General features: G+C 51.1%; 8 protein-coding genes across 8 annotated transcripts; 3 read left to right on the top strand and 5 right to left on the bottom strand.

Moving 5' to 3' along the window:
- Positions 1–186: 186 nt before the first annotated feature.
- Positions 187–1,190, top strand: EPUS_07002 (uncharacterized protein; the record flags this gene model as incomplete). The annotated part of the gene is made up of 2 exons (XM_007789011.1): positions 187–258; positions 360–1,190. 2 exons carry the CDS (start codon positions 187–189, stop codon positions 1,188–1,190), a joined length of 903 nt encoding a protein of 300 aa, XP_007787201.1.
- A 364-nt stretch (positions 1,191–1,554) lies between these two features.
- On the bottom strand, positions 1,555–2,697 carry EPUS_07001 (Acetolactate synthase small subunit; the record flags this gene model as incomplete). Its single annotated transcript, XM_007789010.1, has 2 exons — positions 1,555–1,732; positions 1,805–2,697. The coding sequence occupies 2 exons, from the start codon at positions 2,695–2,697 to the stop codon at positions 1,555–1,557; spliced, it is 1,071 nt and encodes a 356-aa protein (XP_007787200.1).
- Positions 2,698–3,553: 856 nt separating this feature from the next.
- On the top strand, positions 3,554–7,370 carry EPUS_07000 (uncharacterized protein; the record flags this gene model as incomplete). Its single annotated transcript, XM_007789009.1, has 2 exons — positions 3,554–6,860; positions 6,958–7,370. The coding sequence occupies 2 exons, from the start codon at positions 3,554–3,556 to the stop codon at positions 7,368–7,370; spliced, it is 3,720 nt and encodes a 1,239-aa protein (XP_007787199.1).
- A 1,836-nt stretch (positions 7,371–9,206) lies between these two features.
- Positions 9,207–10,919, bottom strand: EPUS_06999 (uncharacterized protein; the record flags this gene model as incomplete). The annotated part of the gene is made up of 1 exon (XM_007789008.1): positions 9,207–10,919. The coding sequence occupies one exon, from the start codon at positions 10,917–10,919 to the stop codon at positions 9,207–9,209; it is 1,713 nt and encodes a 570-aa protein (XP_007787198.1).
- A 2,157-nt stretch (positions 10,920–13,076) lies between these two features.
- On the bottom strand, positions 13,077–14,228 carry EPUS_06998 (uncharacterized protein; the record flags this gene model as incomplete). The annotated part of the gene is made up of 1 exon (XM_007789007.1): positions 13,077–14,228. One exon carries the CDS (start codon positions 14,226–14,228, stop codon positions 13,077–13,079), a length of 1,152 nt encoding a protein of 383 aa, XP_007787197.1.
- A 2,251-nt stretch (positions 14,229–16,479) lies between these two features.
- On the bottom strand, positions 16,480–17,901 carry EPUS_06997 (uncharacterized protein; the record flags this gene model as incomplete). Its single annotated transcript, XM_007789006.1, has 1 exon — positions 16,480–17,901. One exon carries the CDS (start codon positions 17,899–17,901, stop codon positions 16,480–16,482), a length of 1,422 nt encoding a protein of 473 aa, XP_007787196.1.
- A 598-nt stretch (positions 17,902–18,499) lies between these two features.
- EPUS_06996 (uncharacterized protein) lies at positions 18,500–18,970 on the bottom strand (the record flags this gene model as incomplete). Its single annotated transcript, XM_007789005.1, has 2 exons — positions 18,500–18,822; positions 18,889–18,970. The coding sequence occupies 2 exons, from the start codon at positions 18,968–18,970 to the stop codon at positions 18,500–18,502; spliced, it is 405 nt and encodes a 134-aa protein (XP_007787195.1).
- A 577-nt stretch (positions 18,971–19,547) lies between these two features.
- EPUS_06995 (uncharacterized protein) lies at positions 19,548–20,450 on the top strand (the record flags this gene model as incomplete). Its single annotated transcript, XM_007789004.1, has 2 exons — positions 19,548–20,047; positions 20,102–20,450. 2 exons carry the CDS (start codon positions 19,548–19,550, stop codon positions 20,448–20,450), a joined length of 849 nt encoding a protein of 282 aa, XP_007787194.1.
- Positions 20,451–21,111: the final 661 nt, after the last annotated feature.

Raw genomic sequence — 21,111 nt, 5'->3', positions numbered from 1 at the left:
CTCCGTACGCCTCGTGTTTTAGAGAAAGGATACATCAATCACTCCAGCAAAAGGTCAGCGCGAATTGGTGCGACTTACTTGCTTTCAATGTCTCCTCAGCGGAGAAATCACAATTGAGTGATTCTCGAGGCACCGGAGCCACGAGAGTCTGCTGTCATGGCTTCTTACCTTGCATCAATTCCAAGCATGGCTGACTTCTTCCCTCCGACTCCGCAGGCCTACAACGTTCTGTTCAGAGGATTTCAGGCTCTTCTTCCGGTAATCCTCTGCCTAAGTCTCCTACTGTATCTTAATCTTGGGCGAATCTGATCATCTGACACCGTTCAAGTTGTCTCTTCTACTATGGATCCCCCAGATAGCAAGCCTCCAGGCAATGGGCCGCACATCGTCCAGCAAAGCGCGCCTCAATCTCCCTGGCCGTTACGCCTGGGCCATCGCTGAAAGCGTCGGTCCCCTCAATATGCTCTTCATCATCTACACGCTCCCCTCCCGACTCCAGCCTCCCGCTGCCTCACCCGCCTCTCTCCTTCTTATACCATGAACTCCTTGCCCTCCTCTATCTCCTCCACTACCTCAACCGTGCCATCACCACCCCCCTCTTCCTCGCTCCGAGCATGTCCCCCATCGCAGCTCCAGTCGCCATCTTGATGGCAGTCTTTCAATACGTCAACTCGAGCTGTCTCTCCTGTTGGCTCGTATACGACGCACATTCCAAGCTCTCCCATTCAAACTCAATCCCTATCCCCTCCTCCCTCCTCTCCCCACCTTTCACGAACCCACTTCCCCTCCTCGGCGTCGTCCTCTTCACCCTCGGCCTCTACTCCAACATCGCTTCCGAAACCACCCTCTTCGCTCTCCGCCGCGCCGCCGCCCTCCGCCGCGCGAAATCCGAAGGAAAACCCCTCCACAACCTGTCCTACCACAAAGTATACGTGGTGCCCGAGCCGAAGGGGTGGTTCAAGTATGTGCTGTACCCGCACTATACGACGGAGTGGCTGGAGTGGACAGGGTATTGGCTGACAGGTGGTCTGGCCGGGTTGGGTTGGTGGGGTACGCCGGCGATGTGGTTTGTAGTCAATGAGGTAGGCACCATGGCGCCGAGGGCGCTGGATGGCTGGAGGTGGTATGAGGGCAAGTTTGGGAAGAGGGCTCTGGCCAGGAGGGCCGCGGTGGTTCCGGGGTTGCTTTAGTGGATCTGTGCTGACAGATTGCGGAACCCTCTGTTCACATACAATATGATAGTAGAATGGATTTCAGCGTGCTTCTATATGCGATAGCAGTGTGACGTCTTGGTATTTACGCCACATGAACTCGAGGAGCCATGACGCGATAAGGTACCAAGCTCCGGATGTAGTAATATGGACTTCTGCAACGACTTCTACCCCAACAAAGTGGCAAGACACGGTCTTCCTGCGCAAGGCCTTCGAACAGCTTATGCAGAACCAGGTTTGCTGCGCAGTTATCTTGCTATGATGCACCCCGAGATCTCGAAGTGACTATATGTACACAGATGCACCAGAAAGCCCGCACTCCAGATACCAGGGTAGATGGAGCTCAGCCCGGAGGCAGCGTACTGGCATCCACCAGATCTCCAGCGTCTCTCTCCAGCTCCTCGTGCGGTCCATACAGCGGGGAGCGCGGGAGAGCCATCAGACCCGTTCTCGTCGATTCGAGGATACCGAAGGGGGTGATGAGTTTCATGAAAGAGTCGATTCGGGAGGGTTTGGCGGAGCTGTTGGTATATGGATCGTTAGTACTGGTTTTTTTTGGATATTTTTTTTGGGGTGTCTGGAGGCGGGCTTACATTTCGACGATACAATTGTTCGTGCTGATATCCAGCACTTTCCCTCCAAATTGATGGGTCAGATGCGTGATGGCCTCGAGATGTTCGTGTTTGTGTCTCAGCGCTTGACTGGCAGCCAGTCGCGATGGGTGATAGTCTGTCCCTGCGCCTAGCGCTTCTTTCGCTCTTTGAATCAGCCCGTTCTTCTCGTCACCTGATGGTCCTTGTTGTCGCGCCTCCAGTTCTTGAAGTCTAGCCTCGGCATTCTCCTCTGCCGCCATCTCTTCACCAGTGGCTTCAGACGTCATCTCCCGATGGTGCTCCATGAGTTCTTCGTAGACTTCGGGGCCGAGAATCGACACTTTGGCAAGGAGGAGTTCGCGTTGAACCAGGGCTGCCGAGGTGTAATCTAGCACCGCCCACACAGGCACGAGATCTTCCAACTGCCGCCTTGCCTGCTCAACTACACCGTCGAGACCACGCAGCACGATCGTCATGCGCGAGAGGTCTTCTACCTCCGTGTTGCAGACAACCAGGGAATCAATGTTGAAGCCCCGCGCAGCTAGGATGCCGGATATTCGGGAGAGGACCCCCGGCTCGTTCTGGACAAGGCAGTTGAGGATGTGCTTCTTAGGTGGGGCTTTGGACATGGAGGGTGTTTCGTAGAGGATGGAGGATACCGCTGCAGCGGCCCCATAGGAGGGGACAGTGTCGGAAACGGGGAGGGGGAGGGGGGAGCGTCGGTGCACGGCTTTGTAGGCGAGAGCTGAGGTGCTGTTGGTGGAGCGAGAGCGGTGTTGGCTTGATGGGCGCAAGGTGTCGCGGAGGGAAGGATGTGAGGCCCATGGCTCTTTGGGGAGAGTCCTTGTGGTTGAGCGAGTTAGCAGCGAGACGAGTGAGCGTCCGGGTGCCATGACGGCGAGGTCGTTGAGAATGGAGCCCAATTGGTTTTCGGAGTGTGCACACTGAATATCTATGTCAGGAAAGGTCTTGTACAGAGGACCACGATCGAAGGAGAGCGCATGGGTCAGTGCCACATAATTTTTACTTATTGAGCAAGCTGAGTTTGGGAGAGATGAATCCTCACACCGAACTCGGACCGCTTCCGCGCTACTGTAAGTACTGGGGCATCTCCCTCCCTCACATGTCAGCCTCTGTATTCTTAAGACTGTCACCTAGAATCGTCCTGCTACTCCTCGCTGGCGAGGGCTTCTGCCCCGGGAGCGAAGGCAGGGTCGGACACAGGCCTGCACCTCAACATAGTGCTGATAGCGTCATGATCGCTCACTCTTCTTCAAGCAGTTGGAGCTTCGCTTGAGGCATGACAGGATCATCCACAGGATCATCCACAGGATCATCCTAGACAATTAGGCTGAGGCTGCGTGGCGAGTAGACCTTCTCACCCAAAGATTGCAGGTTATGTCTACGCGATTGCCAGATCTGCTTCCTATGTCGTTGGTCGAGCTTTCCTGTGCTCGTGCTCGTGCTGGTGCTCGTGCTCGTGCCCGTGCTCGTGCCCGAAGTTGCTATTTCATTCAGTTGGCTAAGTAGTTATGCTCTTAGGATGGCCAACAATCATTCTTGGACCATCTCCTTTTCTTTGCTCAAAACTGTCAAGGTGGCGTTACTCATTTGCATATCCATCTGATCGTTCAAGCCTTTCCTATGGCGTTTCTGCTTTGCTGTCGAGGGCCTCGATGCCTCTCCCCCTCCTTCGTGCCACCCGACAGTGAGCGATTGCGCACGCTACAGCCCCCTTCACTTGTTTCTATGGTATTACCATCGGACACAGTGCCTCATCGACCTAACACCGGCGCCAATGATACTCAGGCACTACGTGACATATTTGGAATATCACCTACATCCCATCGAGGCTATCAGGCGGCCACCAAAGGCTCCGGCTCCTTTGACGCAGCCTTCAAGTTCGGCCCTGAGACCCCAACCAAGTCAAGGAACAAAAAGAGGCGATCAATAGACAAGTTTAGTCATCTACGTCAACATCTCTCTCGATCCAGATTATCGAACCACAGTTCGGGGAAAAGTATGAAGGAGATCAAGAGCACGGAAACAGTGGTTCACTCGAAGCTGCTACCCGACAGTCACACCTCTGCAGGCTTGGACGATCTACTCATTAGCCGGAGTGTTAGCGAAGGTGGGTATGATAGCGATGCAAGAGGTATATTGACCCCTTCATTGACGGAAGCAAGCGCTGGCTCCGTCATGGTGAGTCCCGAGTACACTGCGAAGGTTCTTGATACGTTCGATAGCTCGCCAAGCAAGAGGTCTGCTTCGCTTCTGCCAACACCATACAATATTGCTAAAATGCATCATCCTCCCGCTGGGGTGGCCCGTACTTCTACCGCCAGAAAGAGCCAGAAACACCATACAAGAGAGCCGTTGGCCGAAGCACCCGAGCCACAAGTCAGGGTTCGATCCACTTCGACTCCAAGGAAGCACGTGACTCCGCTCCGGGACTCCTTTTCTGTCTTGTTGCAGCTTCAGCCTCAGGAGTCTCCAACCGACGTCTTACGTCGCCTAAGTGTCGGGTTGGCCAACGGAACGGTCAAGCTACCAGATACCCCAGAGCTAAAAGCCATGCGAATGCCAAGTATCGTGGAAGCGATGCCAGAGTGGAGGCTCAGCTTTGCCGCTCCTAAAAGAGCTTCCAGTCTCCATCGAGGTGACACTGAAGTCAGACAAGCTCTGAAAACTTTGAGCGAAAGGGTAGAGAGGGCGAAGAGGGATAGTGTTGTTAGCGACCGGACATCCACTGACAATCATGCCAGTCTAATCTCGAACCTTGATCCTACTCTACTGCAATACCTTAGCCGGTACAGCGACGAGGAGCAGCGTGATCGACTACATGAAGCAACGGATGAAGTCGATGGTGGTAGAAAGGGTGGGGAAGCATTCAGAGAGGCATCTGACCCGGACACCATATTTCATGCTGATACTAGTGGACCGCCTGACTCCAATTGTGGACAAACGGAACCTGCGGAGCGCTTGGTGAACGCTGCTTCTGGCGAGCAGCACAACCAATGTGGGCACGAAAGCCTGCGGGATGAGAAAGATTCAGTCCATCTATTTGACATGCGAATATCGCAGAGACTTGCTTCCACTTCCGTCCTACCAACGACTTTACCAAGCAGCACGAATCTAGGCTCCAACCAGCACTATATGGATAGAAGCTCGCAGAGTTCTGCCAAGCTGGATCGGTTTCCTGCCATTACCCGACGAACATCAGCTGAAAGTCTGCGAAGGCCGAGCGACCCGAGAACGAGAAGACTTTTTGAGCCTGATCATCCGGCCGATGGGCAGAGGATACAACCAAAATGGCGGTCAGGGATATTGGGGAGCAGCATGAATCCCGATCAGTCTAATCAAGGTGCCGAAGTAAGCAGAGATGACACGAGCTCAATATACATGAGTGATGCCGGGACAGGGGATGTCGATGTGAAGAGTGTGGCCTCGCACAGGGCTCGGTCGAGCTCACAGGCCATGTCAAATAGTCTTGCAATAGCTGGACGGCAAGGACTGCTAGGCATCCCGATCGACCAAAGGCGGAATAGCATTGGCCAAATGATGAGGACCCACGGCCAGACCCAAACCAAGTCATCCAGAAGTGTCAGCCATACAAGAGGCAAGGAGAGCAAGTTCTCCGAGGATTTCGACGTCCAGCAAAAGAAGGTCGGAGGGAACTTACAATCCGAAGGAGCCAACACTCTTGCAAACGAGAGTATGAGCATGCTCGATTTCTTAGCCACGATCGACCCCAAAGCAGACGGGAACGGGAAGATGAGTGAGGACGAGTTTGTGGGAGCACTGAACGAGAGGCTGAGGTCCAGTCTTCAGACGCAGCGGAAGAGAAATACAGCTCAGCACAAGGACGTATTGGAAGCTAGCATGAGCAATGGTCTATCCTTGGGAGGCAACATGAACCAGTTCAGATCTAGCAACTTCAGTGCCATAGATGAACCTACGAGAACAAGTCTTCGAGGCCGAGAAGAATGCGCAACAAACATGTGGGAACGGGCGCTGAGGATGGCGAGCGAGGATCCCAACCTTGCGAGTTCTGCGAGCTTAGGAAGCCCTTTCGGACGACTTCGACAAGACCGATCTCGATTCCGACGTTTGAGCGATAGCCGGCCTTATCATCACCACATACCAGGAGGGTACAACACCATACCTGCCAGGCAGAGCAGATCCCTTTCACCCGACAATGCTGCAACCACACGACCTCGCCAAGATTCCTTCAACCGTGGTCAGCACCATTCACCTTGCATAGAGGCTAAGAAACCTCTGACTCGATCGACAAGCCCGGCCCGGTCAATGAGAACGAAGAAGAGAAGTTTACTTGACATTAGTCGCTTCACGACTCTAGGCCGGCAAGGCAATAACAACACCGCCAAAGATTCACCAGCTACAGCAACCCCCACCCGAGACCTCCTGGCCTGGGCCCGTTTCCCCAGCCACACGCGTCTTACCCGCAACGGCGCAGCTGCAGAGAATGACGGGGTTTCCACGAGGGACTTTTCCCTGCCATCCGACACGGAGGAATTCTCCGACCGGAACCGCTCGAAACTTTCACTTATGACTCAACCAGCCAACATGGGTGCAAATACCCCGGGATCATGGAAATTTCTCAGATCTGGCCACGGAAGGACGAAGAGCCGGAGCATGAACTTTCCCGTCCCAAACTTGGATCAAACAAAGAGGGAGCCGGAAAAGGTAAAGGTGAAGAAGAAATCATCGGCGCTTGTCCTCACCCGTTCGCTGGCCAAATGGACGGGTTTGTATCGCAACCACTCGAGTGATCTGAGAAGACTCAGGGCTGGTCACCGGAGCTCGGTTCCGAAAGGTGGAGAGGTCGATTTTCCCGAGTTGGAGATCGTGCCAGGGTTTGATGGTGGAGCGGGTGGGCCTGGGGCGAGGGTGAGGATGGAGCAGTTGGGAGATTTTGAGGAGTTGAGGAGGAGATGGGAGGAGAAGGGCGGGAGGGTGAAGGGTGAAGATCCGGTCAAGACGGGGGTCACTTTGGCGCAGGCGGAGGCTGAAGTTGATGAACGAGCGCGGCGGGGTTGATGAAGGAATGATGGAGCGAACGCCAACACGACAGCGACCCCAAGCCACAGCAACAACGGGTAATGGAAATTCATGGGCTGACATCTACCAAGCTTGTGTCATCAAAGACGACGACAACGATCTTGAAGACAGTCTCACAGGTCCAAAACGCAACCTACTAAGCTCCACCGACGAGTTCACCGTTTCCATCCGCACCGCGACAGGCCCACATGCCTCGGCGGGATCACGCGAGGGCGAAGATAGCTACACCTCCTGCTCGGTCGACACGAGCATGAGCATGAGCAATGATCTTCTACCTCCTCCTCGTCGTCTTTCTCCTCTTGGTGGAACCCGTCCGACCGGGCCTACGGAGCTAGAGTCGTATTGTCAGCGGGAAAGGGAGAACATGATGAAGAGACTTGTTTCGTCGGAGTTGAGAGATTCGACGACGGATTTTAGGATGCAGCTGCTGGAGGAGGAGAGGAGGGTCCGGGAGAGATTGTTGGGTGGTGTTGAGGAGGGATAAGAGGGTAATGAGGGAAAGACAAAGGAGGTAGATGTGACATGAAGAGAGGGGCAGAGGGATGGAAGGGATGACGGGAGAGGGGGAGTGAAAGAAGGTATTGTATTGGTACAGGACGACTGATCAGTACAAGTATGGATAGTGAAATGAACGGGTAGCATGACATAGATGCTGGATTCTTCACCAGTTAGTTGGGGATAAGATGGCTACTCAGCATGCTTACCATTCATATTATTTTAGCAACAAGGTTCAATGTCATGCGTCCATCCATTAATCCAAAGAGAATCCAAGAAGCTTGAGGGAGACCTTAAACAGTAAAGTAACTCCCTCTCCTATAGATCAGTAAGCACATCCACGCCGACCTACGTCATCATCACCACCACCACCACCACCACCACCACCACCATCAATTTCACCCTTTCCCACGAGTAGTAACCAGTTAAAAATCCGGTTAATCAATAACCCGGATAAGTAATCAATCATCATCATCATCATCAACAACAACATCCCCTGCTACCGCCACGACACAACCAGACATTTGATTTGGTTATGTTATGACATGATGATGACGATGACGAGAGAGGGGGGCAACCACTACTCCTTTGTTTGTCACTTAGCACGACGACGCGCAAAAAAAACCCCACGAACCATGACTTCGGTCTAAGAAACCCCTGCGTTAAAATAGAATACTAGTTAGTCAGTGCTGTTGCTGTTAACGATGGAGATGATTCACGGCGAGGCTTTCTCTGCTGGGGAAAATTGGATTTGTCTGGTTTGGTTTGGCTTTGGTTTAAGATGCAAAGCACTCAGATGACTGAAGGAGGGGAGTTGAGTAGGAAAAGATGGATGGAGGAATGAAGATGGGAATTATGCATGAGATTCTCATCAAGGGTATGTATGTGCCTTCATGCTGATGTTGCTTTCGGCCGCCTGGGCGAATGTGAGAGATGTTGGTTGGTGGCTAGCTATTTGCTCCACTTGTTGGAACGGAGGAAGTAGTTTGGTCGAGGTGAGGTGCCTCATCTATGCAGGAATATTGTATGGATCCGAGTTGGGCGAGGATGGATGAGGAGAGACATATCGAGGGGAGGGGGCGGGAGGCGGAAGGGGAAACAAGTGGAGGAAGAGAGATGGAGAGAAGAATTGCAGTTCGTGGTGAGGTCATGTGGGATTGGAGGCACCGCAATGAGCGTGTCGAGGCGAGGTCAGGTTGATAGGAGGTATGGCTATGTGTCAAAGTACGCGACGCGGCTCTGCTCTGCTACAAGCCAGAGGATTGATAAATGGAACTGCGGGCAGGGCTGTCTGTAAGCCGCGATTGACTTAGCACTTTGCAAGAAGCATCGGAGATTAGGACATGTAGGAAACCATGCGAATCTCATGGTGATCCATTATTAGTAGACAAAGTGCCTCCAGGGTGTGCTCTATCTCCACCTTCCTACCCAGATGATTACCGTACGACGGGCTATGTGACCGGGTCCGAAATAGAAGCAGTAATGATATGCAGTGTCGCCCAGATGCTTGTTCCCCCCCGGTGCTGTGCAAGGAAGAATGCCGAACGTCGATTCATCATGAGCACTTTCCGGTCGCTTTGGCCATGCCTCCAAGCCAGACATTAAGCTCGTCACCTGTTGCAGAAAGGAAATACGCCTTGCATGGGGAGAATATTTAGGGAATCCCTGACGCCACAGACCATGCTGATGCCCCCTTCACATTCGCGTAGTGTGAGAGGCAGCGCCCCAAAAATGCCGCTGAACATAATGGTAAATGCCTGCGACACGAGAACAACAGATCAAAGGCCGAGTCGTCATGCAAACCAAGCCCAGCTGTTGTCCCAGATTACAGTTTGTTCTGATCATAGCTTTTCTTCCTCAGCTTTTTCAAAAAGCCATTCTTCTCCTTCCTTGGAGGTGTTGTATCCACCAGCCGAATAGTCGTCACCTTTCCAGCATCTCTTGGTTTGTCAAGGCTCTCTTTACCGAGTATCGTGGCTTTACTCCGGCCGTTAGGGAGAGGCTCGTTTGAGGCAAATGCATCTCTATTACTGGTTTTCGGAGCTGGTGCTGTCGTTGGTCTCTTCGAGTCTCCATCTTCGCTTCGAGACATGGGAGTTTTGCTCGATTTGAGAACAGGTGCAGGTACAGTGTCTCTAGGCTTGTATTTTGCAATATCAGGAGGGAAGACGACCGATGCATCGCTGTCGGAAAGCATTTCGTCCAACCCACGCCAGAAGTCAGGACTGGGTGATGCATGGTTGCCAGTTTTCTGTGAGCCGGTTTTCTGTGAGCTTTGGTGTGATGGACGGGCGGTCACTGGTGGCGAGTCTGAGTACAGGCCAGCGAAGCGCTTTCTCGAAGGCGAGACAGAAGTTCGGCGAGACACATCTTTTAGTGTTTCGAAAAGGCTGGGATCCATTGCATCATCACTGTCTAGAGGATCCCTTGATGCGACACTGTTCTTGCCTGATTCGTGTAGAGGCTTCTGTGCTTTGCGAGGGACTACTGGCGGAAGGGCTGTTGTCGAGTGCATCATCTCCGAGTCCATACTTGAAATGGAATCATACGAGCGATTGCGGCGAGGCTGCCTCAGCGTGGCTGAAGTTTGGTTGAAGCTAGTGGCAGGATCTCTCCTTTTGGGTAACGTTATAGGACCGTTGGTTAAGGGAGCGGAGTGCTTAAAAGTGGAGGATTTGGGAAATTGATTTGTCGAAACGGTTGGTGAGGGATCTGTGTCGGCATTGTGAATTTCTGTGATGGTAACATCTGAAAAGTGTGCGTCTGAAAAGCCAGCAAAATTGGGCTCCTCTTCCGGATCGGGATAGTACATGTCAGTGTCTCGGGTCATAGACGACGGCGTCTTGCTATTGGCCGGGATGGCTTTAACTGCAAGGTGATTCGGTTTGCGACTCGATGAGTGTTTTGTATCGGGCCCGGAATGCTGATTGGAAGCGGCTTCCGGAGCTTCCGCAGCAGGCTCGAGCTCGTAGTCATTCAGGTTGATGACGCTGGGAGGAGATATTCTTGGTTCACCTCTGACACGAGACGATGCTTGCGGTGGGAGTGGTGGAGGCGGCTCTGATGGTACAAGTCCCTCTGAAGCTTCGCTGCTGGATCTTCCTGTGTATGTAGAAACAGATGGCAGCTTTCTCTTTTCCGTCCTTAAGTCACGAACATCGGACTGTCTTTGAGACTGTGGTGGACGCTCATATGGCTCAAATTTCTTGCGCAGCACCACATGCTCGTCACTAGACCCTTCATCAGACTCAAGGATGACATCCCGTCTGGCGGTTCCACCGTACTCTCTACGGCTAGTGACAAACCTCGAAGTAGATGCATTGTCTCCTGAAATTTTATATCTGGCGCTGTATCCAGTTGAAGGAGTGACCGAGCGTGACGTGCCATTCGTGCGCACTTTAGACTTTGTCGTGATTGACGATCGCGCTGAGGGTGGGTAAGTCTTGAGGTATGCTATATATTGATCATTGGGAAGATCGATAAGGCCCAAGCTGGAGTAGTGCGCTAAGACCACGCTGTGAGAATATTTGTTTGGCATTCTACCATCCAATCAAGCTGGTTCTATTAGTTTGAGTAGTAGGTCGACGCTTGGGTAGAGGGGATTGCCCCAGATGGTGGTAATGAGACGGAGATCTGGTGGTGGGATGGGGAATGGTAGGTGGGTTTGACAGATACATGGAAACATGAACCGAGACTAGGTGGTTGAATAGTGAATAGCGAGGCCCGAAAATGTACGGTCTAGACTGCGATGCAAGAGCTGATAGAGCACGAGACGATGTTGAAAGCAAGAAAGAATTGAAGGTGTCATGGGTGTGCAATACAGCATGGGGGGCTGGCCAGGTGTACCACGCAGCCGAAGATGATCAGGAACGATCTTCAGCGGGTAGAAATAATGGACATGGTTCCACAGAGGTGAGTTGAATCATGGGGCAAGGATTATACGTTAGCTAGCTGCTTCTCATCTGGCGCACGAGATGTTACTGATCAGGCCAAATTAGCATTCATGGTGGGATGACTTCCCACGGCGGGATTCGTAAGAGACAAGGCTTGCAGTTACGTAGTAGGCCACAGCCAAAATTCAATTGCAACTCAGCAAATTCTTATTTGATCTTGAGAAGATAAAGTTTAGGTTAGTCTTTTCTTGCTAACGTGATTTGCAGTGATCAGACTTAGCTGCCGCCGCCTCTAGCGTGGGCGATGGATGGATTACCGAGTGTGTGGGGCCCCAGGAGCGCAATAATCACCAGTAGCGGTAGGCCTTCCAAAGCATATCACTACGACCTAGTTCCTTGGCTGCCGCTTAAGCATAAGTTCTTAGCAGGAAGAAGCCCTCTTAAAATAATGCTAGGGAGCCATCAAAGTGCGCTCAGCCTAAGCCTAACCATAAGATTGCTTACTACGTAGAGGTGTACAAGGACACACAGCTTAGCCGTCCGTGATCCAATGAATCGTATTATTTCCCACGTATTTTGCTGAAAATATGGTCATAATATGGTCATAATATGGTCAAAATATGCTTCTCTTCTCGTCTTGGTATACGGTCGTCATTTGACAGAATAGCTGCCACTTCTACTAACGGCACTTAGCTCATACCTTTAGCTACTCCGTACCCCTTCTCCTGGTAAGTTCAATGCAGTGAAGCACCAGACGCAACTAGTTTTCCACCAAGTCAGTTAACTAGTAATCCTTGCAGAGCCCGGGTTTTCTAGTGTGGAGTGTACACGTAGTTACATTTCCCTGATGCCCAAGTCCACTCAATTCAAGTCACACACGTGACTTGCTCCCATCTCAAAGCACAGAATTGGCAGAATTGGCACAATTAGATCTTTCAGACACTGGTCAGTCGAAGCGGTTACGTCCACACCTCAGGATACTGACCGTACCGCCTTTCACTTACACACTGTAGTGGACAACAACCGCAAATTTTGTGGGAGCGCAATTGTGAAACTAGCTGACCTACTAGTGCAGCCTATCCCACCCTTTTGGTTCATTCGGCTTATCTCCACAAGGGTTACAAGGCGCTGCAATATCCACAACCCCAGTGTCCTGCACCTCATCAAATACAGTGGCGCATCTAGCTCTTGCGCATCTAGCTCTTCTCTTACGCATCTCTCGTGGATATCATGGAAGGGCAAGACGCTGTCCTGGACAGCGCACTGGTAAGAGAATCAGTATCTAGCCACAATGATGCAATAAGCCGTTGCACCGGGGCCTCCCCCGTGATCATGCAGTTTCCCGTGCACGGCACGTAGCAATCATAGCTGTAGGTAGCTGTAGGTAGACGTTTTCCTAGGGCTTGGAACCGGGTTGGATCTGTCCCTGGCGGCCCAAATGAATGAATTGAGTGAAGTCTGACCTCCCACACCCCCAGCTACCCCGTAGTAATAGCCTGAAATATGCACATGAAAATCTCAAGATGGCCTGCAACGCTAGCCTATCAGCACAAACAACGGCTCGGGTCCAACGCCACATTTGCATGTCGTGGAAAAAATAATCAAGCTCAAGTACCCTCTGCCGTGTCGGCTGGCAAATGCAATAAGGATTTCCGAAAAACTTGCCCGTGCGTCCTCCCGTTGTCCTTCCAGCCAACCGCGTCAGTTTTGCCTCTGAAATTTAGCAATCGCCAAAACTCCTCGCAATTAAGCACAAAGTCGTCCAGGAGAATCATAACGAAAATAATGCCGTTCAAACATGTCTAACCCTCCCCAGGTTGTTCTCTTAATGATTGCCCACCATTTTTTCGTTTACCCAGGAGCCTCATTCCTTTCTTCACCCAGTTGCCGCCACTATCGCTCCTTTGCGGCTTGGGACTCTGACGCCTGGCCGAAGATCCCACATGTAAATCACTGCCTGGAGGTGTGGTAGGTGGAGTCATGGGGTCGATAGAACCAGGACTACCTGCACTGGCGCTGTCGTCCGTCAAGCCACCTTCATAACCGGAGGCAGCGGATGAATTCGAGACGTGAGTTGACAGTCTTGTACCAGAAGTACGACCTAAAGCCGATGTAATGCTCGAAGATTGTGTGTGACGATGAGATGTGCCAAGGGTCGGTGATTTGGGCCCAGAGAATTCAAGGCTGGAGCTCGCGGTGGGGGACCGGCGCCTTCGCGAGGTCTTCCGGTGTAGGAAATCTGCCCGTTCGTCAACCAGTGAAGATGACAAGTCAGATCGGCCTTCTCTGCGGCCGCCAAAATCAGAGCTCGGGCCACTGAATGTCTCTGCTTTAGGCGCTGGACTGAAACTGTTGAGGAATGGCATGAAGATAGAATCCGCCATCAGATCATGCATTCGTTTGACAGCAGGATCAAGCGCTTCAGGTTCAGGCGGCTTCTGTGAAAAGCCCTGTTCAAGAAGGTCATCCCGCACCTCTGCAGGTAAATTGATCTCTCGAGGCGACCCAGGTTTGATGTATACATCTAGGATGCGGACCCATTCTCCTTGCAAGCCGTGAACACTCTTATGCTCATAGTTCATGGGCATACCCGCCAAATGAGCCGCAATTTGTGCATAATTTTCTTGGTATTTTTTGGCATCCACTGTAAACTCCAGCGTTTCTAGACAATGTTGTTGCGAGAGGTAGGCAGTGAAAGCACTGAGGGTATAAGGAGGTTGAGAGCGATTTTCAAGGATATCGTTCAATGTAGGCGGTGAGAATGATGTTGCATGTTCGCGAGATGTACTTGCTATACTGATTGGTCTTGAAGACCTCAGATCCTCAGCTGACATAGTGGCTTCGTCGTCTGCGTCCCAGTCCGAAATAACAGGTGAAAGTTGAGGCGAAGTTTCCGGTGTCAAGATCCAAGGTTTTGCTGTCGACGGAACGAAGTGCACCTTCCGCGTGATCATTGCGTTGTGCTTTTGGTGACGATCAAAATCTTCCTAATCTTGTTCCTGGCTGGACGCGAAGTCCCGTCCAGTGGGAGCCGGCTAGGAGTCTTCCACTGCGCCAGTTTGACGATCCACAAATTGCCGCCCAGCAAGTATCCAGCAATCCAAGTCGAAGAGGACCTGCTGTTGATGCGAATGAATTCTGCAAGTTATATAATGTGAGTGGCGTTGATGGTGGATCTTCTCCTTTGTGGCTCAGAATTCCGTTAATAGCTGCCTGAAAAAATTGTCTGACGTGGAGATGTGGAGTCCTCCTGCTGCAGATTGCTATGTTTCAACTACCAGAACCCATGGCTGCGTTATCTCAAACGACGAGATTCGGATGGGACAAAGGATCAACGGAGAGCGCTGTCGAAAAATGCAGGCGACAGCGGATGAAACTTCGAACCGAGATTTCGGTGTGTTGATTGATGATGAGAGGTAGGAAGGATGCTTGCAGCGGATGCAATGGGAGTGGGTTGAAAGTAAGGTGTTAGGTAAAAATGAAATGCTAGTGGTGCTGATAGCCGATGAGGATTCCGAGGTGTTTGGCGACTGGCAAGAGCTTTTCCTCTGGTTGCTGCTGTACACTGGAGAGGTCTGAAAAATGCTGTCTTGGAGAGGCTAGAGATGGACATGAAACGCGCAAGACGCAGTTGCAGGAATGCAGCAGTCAACCAGATTGACTGCAATTGAAGCACAGGCGTTCATAGCTTGATTGAAGCGATCGTTGCCTATATCGACGCCTGAGCATAAAGGCGCGAGGGGAACGACGAGTAATTGGCTGCTGAGGGGAAATCGGAATGTGTCGTATTGCGGAGGCCTGCAGTGTTAGGCTCAGGATGAGAAGGATGATCGTTTTCCAGAAGGCCAATCGAAGGCGTTAGACAGCCACAGAACTTCAATAGTGGAGGGGCTTGCTGTGTAACAGCGTCACGCGAAGGCGCCCTCAACATTCAAGGAACTTAGGACAATTCCCTTCCAGGACATGTTTCCATTCAGACATGTTTTACACTACTGCAGCTGTACTCCGTCCACCTCTCAGTATTGTAAGATAAGAGCGGTCCGCTACTAGTCTCGTAATAGCTGGTCTTGGACGTTCGTGATTATATTATCTTCCTTACTGCTACCCACGATTCATGAACAAATTAATTTAACTACATACATGCCTGGACATTACAGGTTTTCGGACGACATACAGTAAGTACTACGTAAGGATTGCTAATTTCTTAGCCACCGTATGACTCCTTTCGAGGGGTCATAGTGGCAAATATACCCAATGACGAGTGAGACCAAATGAGGAGGGCAGCTGCCTTAGCACCCGTAATGCTTAACTAATGCTATCGCTATTGTGGGCCATTTCTACACGATAGCCGCTGTGTGGATTGTGGCTTCCGTATCCAGGCTAAAACTGGAATGAGTCCTTTTACGACACAGCGGATATGCACGGAACCGAATATGCTCAACGCCCCAAGCGGGCCTGCTAGGACAGGCAGGATATGGAGAACAAGGCTGGAAGGCTACTAATGGGTTACAAGCTTTCTGAGGAGCAATGGTCCGGATCTTCCGCAGCCGAGAATTATCATCACAACCAGCGCCCCGTGATGCTGGCACTTCACTGTGTCGTTCAGACAGGCGGGTCATGTAGAGCTTGTTATAGTGTCAGAAAAGCGACCTCTGTGGCTCTTTAGCCTGCTGACAACCTTGGTACCATAAGTTAGCACGTTCAGGTGGAAAACGACTCTATGTCGCTGTTCCAAGAAGGAGGTTTGTCGGAGGAAGGTTGCCAGTTCAAGGTGGGAGTGACGAGGATCACATACAAGGGGTTGTAGCATAGCAAACGTAATTCACCATGCGTCATTGCTGAAAAGAAGGGATGATAGGCAGCTTCTCGAAATTTTTCTCAAGACTTCTGGACTACTTCGAGAAGAAAAGTTGGCCAGTTAGTAGTAAGTTAGTAGTAAGTTAGTAGTACTGCATGCGGAAGGCATTTTCCCAGCTTCCTCCGATGATTTGCCGACGTCCGACTGTGCAACCACCGAAAAATTGCTCCTTCGAAAGAACCTATTGACCTTGATTCAATCAACCCTTGTTTCAGCAAGCGTGAGCCCGGGTTTCGTGAAGCTTGTCACATCTTGTGTTCCAGTTGATAAGGTCGGTAATCCAGCTCTCGCCACGTTCTGCATGTGACAATTGTGCGATAAGAATACTGTACGATGACACGAGCACCTTACCGGTCAAAGACAACTCGTTTAGCACCCATGGTCTCCAAGGCTGATGTACTTGTGCTCCAGCCAGTCGCTTCTAGTTGTTTGACCCAACCTGGAAAAGCAGCATTTTGCTCTTTCAATGTGGAACTGAGAAGACGAAGTATGTCGGACCCAGAAGGGCTGACCTCCTTCGTACATTCCAATGTATGCATGCAACGCAGAGCATGAGCCCATGCTCGCAGCTGGGATTGGGCCGTTGCATTGTCGAGGAGGACAATTATGGCTCTTCTCTTGCCGGCATCTATCCACAGAAGATACTGCTCTTCGGCAAAGACACGCAGCAATTCCGTAATGTTGACTCTCAAATCCTGGGCGGATCCTGTTTTCGAATGGACTTTCCCAATCCGACGGAGGAATCTTGTGAAAGGTACTCCGATCTCACAGGTACCAATTGCTTTCGAGCCATTCCATCGAAGAGTGCTACTCCGCTCGAATATGCGTTCCTGTTTGGCTACCTTGTCCGGAGGAAGGGCTTGACCATCCTCGATCAAAGCCGAGAAAACGATGTTGGCGCGTTGGCTGTTCATCGAGGGCATACTGACAGAGCGCACTGCAAGGTAATTGGTGGATAGGTGAACAACAATCAATATTATGAGCCAGATCCACGTCGCCATTGTTGAGGTTGCATAGGACACCACCACTCCACCGACCCACATTCCGAGAAGCGAAACAACAGTCTCTTGGCTCGAGTCTTTCGCATTCAATTCTCCAATGTTGCCCGTTCTGGCGAAATGTGCACTGAGGGTTGCTTTCGAGCTTCCACCTGCAACACCGCACAAAGCACGAAAGACACTAGAGGCGCCCAGCAGAGGTACTCTGACCAGCTTCGGAAGCATCGGACTCAGGCAATCAGATACCATGGCGGTGTCATTGAGTACATCGGCCAAGAATCGGTACATTTTACATTCCGCTTCTATAGCACTTCCCACACGATGTGCAAAAAGAATGGTTGCCACCCGCCCCATCGACTCTTGTAGCACATTCAGAAGCATGGCATTGGTAGCAGACGCATTCTCGTCACCCACGCCTAGACCTTGAAGCACTGCTCGGGAAGCCAGGAGCCCTGCAATCGAGGAAGAAAATGCTTGCAGCGCATTGTAGACATGATAGGCGGTGTAATCGGGCGAAATAGTGTTCGGGTAGCCTGTGGGAAGAAAGATCCCTAGCAGACGGCGTGCCAGCGGGATGTTATCCTGCATCGGAACGGTTTCAATCCGATCGATGACAGAACCAGCGCCATGAGCAATGTAGAGGGACTTCTGATTGCCTGCCTCGTCGAGGTCGCGAATTCTTAGTTGAGACATTGTATGCAACCCTCCCTCGTCCCTCAGAGGTTTAGTGTCGGATGCATCGTTCATCATATGTTGCTTTGAAGAAGGCATCTCCCAGTTGGAGTTTGGACTGTGAATGTTAAAGATAACCTTGTTGTATTGAATGAGTGACTGTGATGTAGGTGGGAACTTTCAGGACAATCGGTGAATACAAAGCTTTACTGGTAGCACTTGCCCCCGAAACCGAAGAACATGTGCTGGCAACATGGCTTCTATCTACGATAAATAAAAAACCACACCTGTGCTATCTAGTATAGTAACGCAGGAGCATATGTATCAGGCTTGGCAGAGGTCAATCCTCATTTCATTCCACGTTAGATCTCCGTCATCGCCATTTTGATATTTGGGCATCCTTGTTGAGTCACTTATTGCATATTTAAGCAGAGTCTAGTAGTTACTTTTCTGTTCACGAATGTAAGATATATACTCCACTTTAGCCGCTTCGAGTAATAATATGGGTATCATGCATGGTGTGCCAGAGATATATACAAGTGATGTACTGAGGCCCAAACAGGCTGACCGGCTTGAAGGCCGAAGAGTTCGTTCCTTTAACGCACAGACTCAGAGTCTAATCCTTTGACGCATCTTGATGGTTGCTGTTGTTGAACCATGGGTGCCATATATGCTTAAAGTCGGAGCGTGACCTCCTTCAACCATACAGACTCGCGCCCCCAGTCTGGATAGCTTCCATCTCTGCCTCGGTGAACGGAGTTCTTCGAAACCTCATAGGGAGCTCATTTCGATCGAAGTATTCTCCCTGCTTCGGCTGCACCGGGCCCAGCTCCCTTCCTGCACGACCGCCGACTGCTCCGTATGTGAGAGACGATATTGGCGCAGAAGGAGTAGTCTTGCTTCCTCCACCACCAGCTAGAGGTCCATGCTGCTGAGCTTTCGATCTGTAATTGGCGAAGGAGTCGGGCAATGATTCACTTGGGGAAGCCGGATGAGCATGTGGGGTGTGATCAACGGATTCTATTGACTGTTAGTGTCCACAGAAGACCTCATAGGAAGCAGCTATATGCTTTAGCTGTGGCTTACTCGGTGGTGAACGTTTTCCTATGAACTTGATCAGTGGGGTCCTTCCATGACTTGCAGCTCGGAAGACCGAGGTGACCCTCATCCTAAGAGTACTCCTAAATAATGGGGTCAGAAGCGAAAAGACGGGAAGCTCAATGAAAGGTGCAGCGAGATTGTGCGGCTGGTACTACTGTGAACGGAAGAGCTGCAGTGCAACACTCAGAATTGCGTCAAATGTCGTCTGCGGACCTCGGCCATGGCGTAGAGACCGGAGGGCCCTCTGGCCCATCCATGGGCGTGTGCGGAGAGCTCCCCAACCTCCGGAGCTAGGCTCAAGTAGGAACTCTGTGTGCTTGTATTATGAGTCCCAGTTAGATAATCAGTCCACTTCAAACATTGAGTAGAAGCAGGACTTATGGAATGTCCAGAACTGAAATGGGCATCTGTGAGCACGACTACTTGCTCAAGCCTGTCTCTTCAAGGTTTATGAGCCAAGCATACCTTTCCACTCACGCCCGATCTCGTCGATTGATATGATCCATTAACAACCAAAATGATGAGGAACATTGCAGGCATTGCGAACCTGGTCCGCCGGAAATATTAGTGCCTACTATATCTCGACTCAACCGACAGCAACATAGTCATTTCCATCATCGCTTCTAGCGGAAACTGAATCGAGGATGATGCAGGAAATCCTCCTGTTCGGCCAAGTGTTGGCAGACAACCACCAGACACTTCGTCAACAGCTTGCAGGCCTAGCACGAATGCCGCCTCAGCCCGTACTTGAAAGACATTTGATCTTCAAACCTCGTTCGCCTCCGGGCCTGGCTAATCTTCCAACGGGAAGTGGACCACAGGGGCCTCAGCAACAGGAGCTGCAGAAGACAAGGCAGATGCTCAATACACCTCTGAACTACGTACAAGTGGTCGGCTTGTTAGAGAATAAAGAACTGACACCTAAAAAAGAACAATCTGTCGTGCCTAACATGAATGCGGACCATGACCTTATCATGACAAGTGATGAAGACGAGTCAGCGCAAAGTCGTAAAGCCTTCCAGTGGTACCTAGAATTCAACGATATTCCGGAACCAGGAAAAGTCTCGGCTACCTCAAGAGCCACCTCAAAGACACGCATTCTGGAAGGCGATGTCATTAAGTTCATGAATGACCTTGGATATGAGTAAGATCCAATTCCTCCCTGCCCAGAGTAGTGCTATGTCTGAACAACCCTTAGGTACCTATCTCAATACATCACCACAGGCGATAGATTCTACGACCAAGACACAACGCTCTTCTTGTACAAGGTCATGCAAGCATCAGACCAGAGCACGCAGAACACCACACCCACCACCTCGACCATCAACACAACACCAGACATCTCGAAGCTCACGCCGCTTGACCCAAGCGAAGGCTATGTCCTGCAAGCCTCGATTGAGATAACAGATGGCAACAGTCCCGACCTCAAAGACAAGGCGACCCAGCAACTCCTTGCTATAAAGGACACACTACGTTCTAGCGTTGATCTCACACCCGGTGATCGGCTCGCCCTTGATACCAGAGTGCCTGTGAGGAGGGTGCGGTGATTGCCCTCTCCAGAGCCAATAAGGTAGAATCCCAACGCTTGCGCTGCTGCAAGGCGCTTGCCAAACAATGAAACCCATCGTACGCTCAGGCCGAAATTTGTTACCGGTTAGGGCTGCTATGGTAGAGATAAACCTTGGGCTTCCCCAAATCGTGAAGATGCAATGTGAAATAAAAGATTGGAGAAATGGCCCACAGCTTCTTTCCATCAATGAAGGCCTACACACATGTTCGAGGTCCCAAATCTGAGACCTTCGTCAAGTGAACACCACAATTCACGATATCTTGACAAGAGAACATGATCGAATACCGGCAGATTTACGACGAATCGGCTTAACCACTGCTCCTCCTCATACAGGGTAGAAGGGACTTGTACGACCGAAAAAGACCAGCAAAGAGATCAAACTTCACAGAGGGACCATCGACCGTGTGGCTCTGAAGTGTGCGGGTCTGGGGAACGTCTGAATCAAAAGGGAATCCTGTCACTGATCCGAGCGCTTTCAGAGCCTGAAAATCCAAGCTCTTTTCGGTTATAGTTGGTCGTGAATGTAGTGAAACGATGCCCGGGAGACCGAGGGGGAAAATGGTCACCCTGTTGGGTGAGATACAGAGAAATGTTTCTTGCTCAGACATGTGCTCAGTACTAGACTCGTACTGCCGGCC

The sequence above is a fragment of the Endocarpon pusillum genome (genome assembly GCF_000464535.1).
Source record: "Endocarpon pusillum Z07020 unplaced genomic scaffold C732893, whole genome shotgun sequence".
NCBI lineage: Eukaryota > Fungi > Ascomycota > Eurotiomycetes > Verrucariales > Verrucariaceae > Endocarpon > Endocarpon pusillum.
Note: the sequence above shows the minus strand (reverse complement) of the source record. Positions and strands in the feature narration are given on the sequence as shown.